Source organism: Chaetura pelagica, unplaced genomic scaffold (genome assembly GCF_000747805.2).
Source record: "Chaetura pelagica isolate M959 unplaced genomic scaffold, ChaPel_1.0 scaffold21, whole genome shotgun sequence".
NCBI classification, from domain to species: domain Eukaryota; kingdom Metazoa; phylum Chordata; class Aves; order Apodiformes; family Apodidae; genus Chaetura; species Chaetura pelagica.
Window position 1 is genome coordinate 1,532,315 of NW_009952251.1, and position 7,580 is coordinate 1,539,894.

The following is a 7,580-nucleotide window of genomic DNA, read 5'->3' on the forward strand; positions in this document are numbered from 1 at the left end:
CTCTTAATATTTTCAAAATGTCATGCGTGAATTTGTAGGTCTCCCTGCTATTCCCCAGGTAGAACAGCTTGATTTCCTTAATTCGTTATCCTCTGAATTTGAGTAATCTGAGTTTAGGCAAAGAAACTATTTGGCAAAAAAAAAAATTAAATAATCTTCTCATATCTTTCGTAAGTAACTGTTAAATACATCAGGTAGCTGCTGATGAAGCCAAAGATCCCTTTTCACATGCAATTGAAATGTTTGATAAAGCTGATCCAAATCTGGTAGTAAGTTTCCCAGTTTCTTATGTGCTGTAGCTACTGCTCAGGTTCCTTTGGAAAGGAACTTGACCTAACTGGGTTTCAGCCTTGTTTCAAATCATTAGGAACACTTTGCTTGGATGTAGCAAATTCATAATGTGGATTGTGAAAGGAAGGTCATTACAGTTTTTCCATCAAAAAGGCTATTTCCATGAAGCTAGTGAAACTAGATTGACAGATGTGAAGCAAGTGCTGCATAACTATTTTCTACTGCTTTCTGTAATGGTGAAATACTGCAGTAAAGCCAAAGAAAGGATATAAATGTACTTAGACATTCTTGCTACTTAATTTTTCTTCAGAGGAGAAAAGTATATGGGAATGTGGCAAGATGATCTTTGCCAAGGCAATGGTGTTGTGGTTACTCAGTTTGGACTGTATTATGAAGGAGCCTTCAGCACTAACAAAATGATGGTGAGTTGAACACTGGACTCTGTTCTATAGTGACTTTTCCTCTGAGTGTGGTAGTGTGTTAGGCTGTGTAAATCTTTTGTTCCTCTAACCTTCTGTTTTCCTGGCTTTTAAAACTGTCTTTATAATCCCTGCCCTGTTTCACCTGGGCCTAATTCAGAACCTACTTTTAAAAAAAAATGTATTTGCTAAGGATTAGTAACAGGTTTTTCAGTGTATCTTTAGATCTGCAGCCTGCCCTTTTGTTACAATTACTGTGATTTTTATTATTCTCTTAATAGGGGACTGGAATTCTGCTTTCTGAGGATGATACAGTCTATGAGGGGGAATTTTCAGATAACTGGACTCTGAGTGGAAAGGTTGGTGTTTGGTATTGTCACTTTTCAACTGTTAGCATCTAAAAAAAAAACCCAAACAAACCATTCCTTGTCATTTGGTTCCTGATAAACTTCAGTTAATTTTTTTACTATCTTCTTAAGGGAACACTGACCTTGCCAAATGGAGATTATATTGAAGGTCTCTTCAGTGGAGAATGGGGATCTGGGATAAAAATCACAGGAACCTACTTCAAACCTAGTTTGTATGAGAATGAGAAGGACAAACCTAAAGCATTGTGAGTGTTGAATAAGAATTAATTTATTGTGTATGGTTCAGTAGTACTTTGGAACATAACTTGTCTTTTTTCAAAGGCGTATTAATATTTTTTTCCAAAGACACAGTGAGATTTTGAAAACACTTTTCTCCTTTTTCATTCCTCTTCCTTCCTGCATAGGAAATAAGATAAAACTTCATCTTCATAGATGTTCTGTTCTTAACTACTACTTGAACATGCAAGTAACAGCATGAAATTATAGGATAGCCAACATCTTGCTACTGTCCTCTAGCAGTCTCAGAAAATATATTTATTTATATCTGAACTGGCAATTAGCCCCTGAGTTCACAGCTGCCAATGACTTTTGAGATAGTGAGAGACTAATTTACATTTAAGTGTTTAAGCCAATCACAGACCTTTCTTCTTTCTGCCAATTACTCAGTTGGTAAATTAATTCATGTAATGTGTCATTTAACTATGCCAGTGCGGGTACAATAGGACAGAATTAGCTAGTTACCACACCTCTTCCAAACAGTGCAAAAGATAATAGGAGAAAAATCTGCTGGATTGTGAATGAGCATTTTAACACCTTGGAAAAGATAATTTTGCAAAGTGTCTTTATAATCTTATTTATAGCAAGTGCATTAGGTCAATTTGCTTCATTATTGGGGGGGGATTTAAGTAATAATTGAGATCTTTGAGTAGAAGGTATATAAATTCAAAGAATAGTTTAAAAAAAAATCGGTATTTGGTAGCACTATATACTGGCTTATAATAGTAGTAATTTTTATACAGGATTCAGTATCTTTGATTTAATTTCAGATTAAAATGGGAAATACAACTCTAATATTTTGACCTAGCTTAATTCTAAGCATGCTTCCTGAAGTGTTCACTGGTGATTTCATTTGACAGAGCTGACACCTACAACAGGATGCAAAATAAAGCAGGTCTCCCTGCTGGACTGAGCACTTGCAACCTTAGCAGCTGTCTGCTTTTTTACCCCAGTAGGGAGTCTATTAATAAATGTATGTATGTATTTCTGAAGATGGCTTGTGAAATAAGGATAAGGATAATAGAAAGGGCTTTTTCAAATACATAGCTGGCAAAACTAGCACTAGAGGAAATACTGGCCCACTGAGGAATGAGGTGGGAGCCCTGGTGACAGAGGATATAAAGAAGGCAGAGGTGCTGAATGCCTTCTTTGCCTCTGTCTTTACTCCTGCAGGATTTCCCCATGAGCCCCAGATTCATATAGCCCCAGAAGAAGTCAAGATAGAGGAGGAGTTTGACATGGTAGATGAGGATTGGGTTAAGGATCAGCTGGGTAATCTGGACACCCATAAATCGATGGGTCCGGATGGAATGCACCCAAGGGTGCTGAGGGAGCTGGCGGAGGTCATTGCTAGGCCACTCTCCATCATCTTCAGTAAGTCATGGGCAACAGGAGAGGTGCCTGAGGACTGGAGGATAGCAAATGTCACACCAGTCTACAAGAAGGGCAAGAAGGAGGACCCGGGTAACTATAGACCGGTCAGCCTCACCTCCATCCCTGGAAAGGTGATGGAACAACTTGTTCTTGTCACTATCTCCAGGCACATCAAGGACATGGGGGTCATCAAGAGCAGTCAACATGGTTTTATCAAGGGTAAATCATGTTTGACTAACCTCATAGCCTTCTATGAGGAAATTACTAGGTGGATAGATGATGGTAGAGCGGTAGATGTGGTTTATCTTGATTTCAGTAAAGCATTTGACACCGTCTCCCACAGCATCCTTGTAGAAAAGTTGATCAGGTATGGGTTTGGTGACCAGGAAGTGAGGTGGATTAGGAACTGGTTGAAAGGAAGGAGTCAGAGAGTTGTAGTCAATGGGGCAGAATCTGGTTGGAGGTGTGTGACTAGTGGAGTCCCACAGGGGTCGGTACTGGGACCGGTGTTGTTCAACATCTTCATCAACGACCTGGATGAGGGTATAGAATGTACCCTCAGCAAGTTTGCTGATGACACTAAGCTGGGAGGAGTGGCTGACACACCAGAAGGCTGTGCTGCCATTCAGAGAGACTTAGATAGGTTGGAGAGTTGGGCGGGGAGAAACATGATGAAATTCAACAAGGGGAAGTGCAGAGTTTTACATTTGGGGAAGAACAACACCATGTCCCAGTACAGGTTGGGGGCTGACCTGCTGGAGAGCAGTGTAGGTGAAAGTGACCTGGGGGTCCTGGTGGACAGGAGGATGACCATGAGCCAGCAATGTGCCCTTGTGGCCAAGAAGGCCAATGGCATCCTGGGGTGCATTAGAAAGGGTGTGGTTAGTAGGTCAAGAGAGGTTCTCCTCCCCCTCTATTCTGCATTGGTGTGGCCGCATCTGGAGTATTGTGTCCGGTTCTGGGCCCCTCAGTTCAAAAAGGACAGGGAACTGCTTGAAAGAGTCCAGCGCAGAGCTACAAAGATGATGAAGGGAGTGGAACATCTCCCTTATGAGGAAAGGCTGAGGGAGCTGGGTCTCTTTAGCTTGGAGAAAAGGAGACTGAGGGGTGACCTCATCAATGTTTACAAATATGTAAGAGATGAGTGTCAGGGAGATGGAGTTAGGCTTTTCTCAGTGATGACCAGTGATAGGACAAGGGGTAATGGGTGTAAATTGGAGCATAGGAAGTTCAAGGTGAATATCTGAAAAAATTTTTTTACTGTGAGAGTGACAGAGCACTGGAACAGGCTGCCCAGGGAGGTTGTGGAGTCTCCTTCACTGGAGACATTCAAAACCCACCTGGATGAGTTCCTGTGTGATGTACTCTAGGTGACCCTGCTCTGGCAGGGGGGTTGGACCAGATGATCTTTTGAGGTCCCTTCCAACCCCTAAGATTCTATGATTCTATGAAATAAAGATTTTGTCTAGCCTTTTCAGGCTCTCTTGAAGTTGAATATCTTTTGGTCTAATTTGTGAAAAGGCTTAAAGCCTATTTTTTTCTGCTTTGTGAAACTGGAAGCATGGGAAAACATCAGTGTTGTTAGCTCTCATTTCTGATGTGGTGGAAAAATAAATTGAATAACTGAAAAATAATAATGAAAGTTCTGACTACTTCTAACACTTGATTGAAATAATCTTTATGATTTAAAATAATTTTTAAATTCTTAAAAAATTTTAAAGCATTCATTTTCTTTATGAAAATGTGTCGCAGCCCTGAATTTCATTTTATGTCTGAGATACCTGTATCTATATATATAGGAAGAACAATTCTTGGTTTTTCTTTGTCTGTAGAGGATCCCTGAGCATTGGTTGCCAGTGAAAAGGTGCCTGAGCTGGTTTTACTCTCTATCAGCATATCCTGCATATGTGTCATGCAATATCTTATGTAGATACTATCCTAGGGCCAGAAACCAATATATTCTTTGTGTTTATCTGTGTAGCTGTGCTGTTTGTACACTGCATGATAGTGAGGTGGTTGGCACATTTTTTTGCTAGGTCTTTGCTACATTAATGTGTCCTGAGCCTTCTGAATGGATACCAGTGGCAAAGATAAGGCCAGTTAAGTGCAGTATGCCCTGTTTTCTGGAAGCCTACATGAAAGAGACTGCCTTGTCTAATGTAATGAGGTTAATAGTTATATGTATGCATTAAAAACATTTTAATCTTGTAACTTTATAATATGTTACATGGATTAATGTATGTTAGCTAAGATAAAGAGAAAAGGGTAACTTGGTTATTTTAAAAGGTGAGACTGTTAAGTGTATCAGCTATTGGTAAAATAGTATGAGATACGAGATGGACATTAGCCATAGGTGATTTTCATAGCTGAATGTGTCATTTCATTACTGTTTGATTTTAACAGACTAGCTGGTCATTTTATTAGGCGGAAACTTGGGATCCTGGCAGTGCCTGCTGATGAGAAATGGAAGGCAGTATTTGAAGAATGCTGGAACCAGCTTGGTTGTGAGAGCCCAGGCCAGGGGGACAGATGGAAGGCTTGGGACAACATTGCGGTGGCCCTGACCACCAACCGACGGCAACACAAGGACAGGTTGGTTCCTAGAGAATGTAGTTGTTAGCTTGAGGGGTTTTTTTCTATTGTATGTCTAACAAACATCTGTACAATGTTGTCCTTTTTAAAACTGCAGCCCAGAATTACTGAGCCGCTCACATACTCAGACACTGGAAAGTTTGGAGTTCATTCCACAACACATTGGTGCCTTCACCCTGGATAAATATGAAAATATTAAAAAATATTTGATAAAGGTATTTTGACTCTCAAATATTCACGTAGCTTGTTGGTAAGGCCTGATGTCAGACTTACTTTGTAATAGTTTTCCTTAATTCTGTCTATATTTGTACTGTTGTAATCCATGTTGTATTAATTCATGTTTGTTCAGAACTCCTTCATCAATTGAATTAAAATCCACAACTAAGACTGAAATAATGGTATGTCTTATGGATACTGCCTTAAAGACATTTTCTGCTCAGTTACTATGTTAAGTTTGCTCAGTATCTTTCACTTCAGGCTTGTGATACTCCTCTCCATCCATTGGGCAAGCTGGTGGAAACACTGGTAGCTGTCTACAGAATGACCTATGTTGGAGTAGGAGCTAATCGACGATTACTGCAGGAGGCTGTGAGAGAGATAAAGTCCTACCTCAAACGCATCTTCCAATTGGTTAGGTAAAGAGACTTAATTCTTAAGTCAAACTACTGCTGAATTAATTAAAGATATCTCATGTGCTGAAACTGTCCAGTGTTTATGCAGCCCAAGGGTGCTAGTATCTTTTCTCTGGTTTGGAGGTTGCTTATATTCTCTTCACCTTTTTAAGGAGTCTGGAATATTCTTTCAAAAATGGAAAAATGTAAATTTTCATCACAGTGTATTACATCCCATGTTGCACTTGAAAATATTGCTGTAGGAAACTCGTCTTGAATGTGGATTTCCAATTTATTGTCTCTGGATATCCATGCTGTGAAAATACAGTGTTCAAAGGGTGTAAAAGAATAGCGAAGATGGGGACTCACAGTGTATTACACTAAAATTCTTACCAATGTGGATAAGCAATATTCCTATGAAATATTTGCTTACATTCTTGAGAACAGTTACAGCTTTAATCAGGTCCTGCCAATCTGAAAGCAGAAGTGCTCCAAATTTTTAACCATTAGAAGCCTTGTTTGCAGGGAAGCGGTATCAAGGTAGGAATAGTATCTTTGGCATCAGAGGGCTTGGCCTTTCTGAGTTTGCTTCCAGGTAGATGTTACTGTACATTTGTTAGCTGTGCTGTCTTAGTTCAGCAAGTATTATTGCAGCCGACTTGTCTTTCCTCTCGTCTTGCCTTCTAATGCTGTGATTTATAGGAACTTCATGAAATGAAGTCATAACGTTATTATGTGTATTGCCTCTTAGGTTCCTGTTTCCTGATCTTCCGGAAGAGGGCAGCACAATTCCATTTCTGTCAACGGAGACAATGGGAAGACGATCGTTTTGCGGTGGGAAATCTGACTCCAGATCAGAATCTCCTGAGCCGGGGTAAATAAAGGAAAAAAAAAACTGAACTAAGGAAAGCTTAATTTTATTTCTGTTAGCAGTAAGCGGTTCTGATGACAGATACTGATAAGCAAACTTCCATGTGATGGTTGCAATAAGCATTTCATCCATGTTAAATGCAGTTATTCTTACTTAAGCCCAAACTTGCTTTAGTCTGTTGTGGGTAAACAAATCAAGGCTTTGGTCTGGGCTTCAGAAAACCGTTTGACATGTGAGCACTGGGGCATTGCAGGTGAAGTGCACTTCCACGGCAACACAAAGAGCCAGTCACATGGAGCTCCCCCTGGAGTTCATGTCCTCCTGCCCACAGCAGCCTCAGGTGTGGTCAGAAAAAGGCAGAGGGATCAATAGGGAAAGTCTTTTGAGAAAGGTTCCAATGACTGTGCAGGAGGTATTACCAGGCACTTAGAGTTTAGCTTTCCCTATCGGGTGACATCTTGATGCCAAGTAACTGCTGATGTCGTGAAGCCTGCAGTGCAAGTGTATGGAGCTGGGTCAGGTGACTTGATGTGTTTTGGCCTATTTTCTAGCTTGTGCTGTGAACGTAAAGTTGAGCTGTCAGCAGGGGGGCTTGAAATGGGGGCTCTGTGATAAGCATGAAAATAAGGTAAAGCTTGAACTATAATAAAGAACAATATTCAGCTTTTACATTATATAAGGAAGAAAGCCAGAGTTCTGCTTAAAACACATAAAACTATTTTATTCTGTGGTCGTGGTCTGTGGTCTCCCTCTCCCCCCCCCCTTTTCCCTCTCCCCC

General features: G+C 40.4%; 1 protein-coding gene across 1 annotated transcript in view; it reads left to right on the forward strand.

Moving 5' to 3' along the window:
* ALS2 (amyotrophic lateral sclerosis 2 (juvenile)) overlaps positions 1-7,580 on the forward strand; it is a 35,251-nt gene that overhangs the window by 21,988 nt on the left and 5,683 nt on the right. Inside the window, exons 21-27 of the mRNA XM_010007332.1 lie at positions 602-713; positions 992-1,069; positions 1,190-1,323; positions 5,153-5,320; positions 5,418-5,535; positions 5,798-5,955; positions 6,683-6,805. Of these exons, the coding sequence (XP_010005634.1) occupies positions 602-713; positions 992-1,069; positions 1,190-1,323; positions 5,153-5,320; positions 5,418-5,535; positions 5,798-5,955; positions 6,683-6,805 (891 nt within the window). The remainder of the gene's footprint in view (positions 1-601; positions 714-991; positions 1,070-1,189; positions 1,324-5,152; positions 5,321-5,417; positions 5,536-5,797; positions 5,956-6,682; positions 6,806-7,580) is intronic.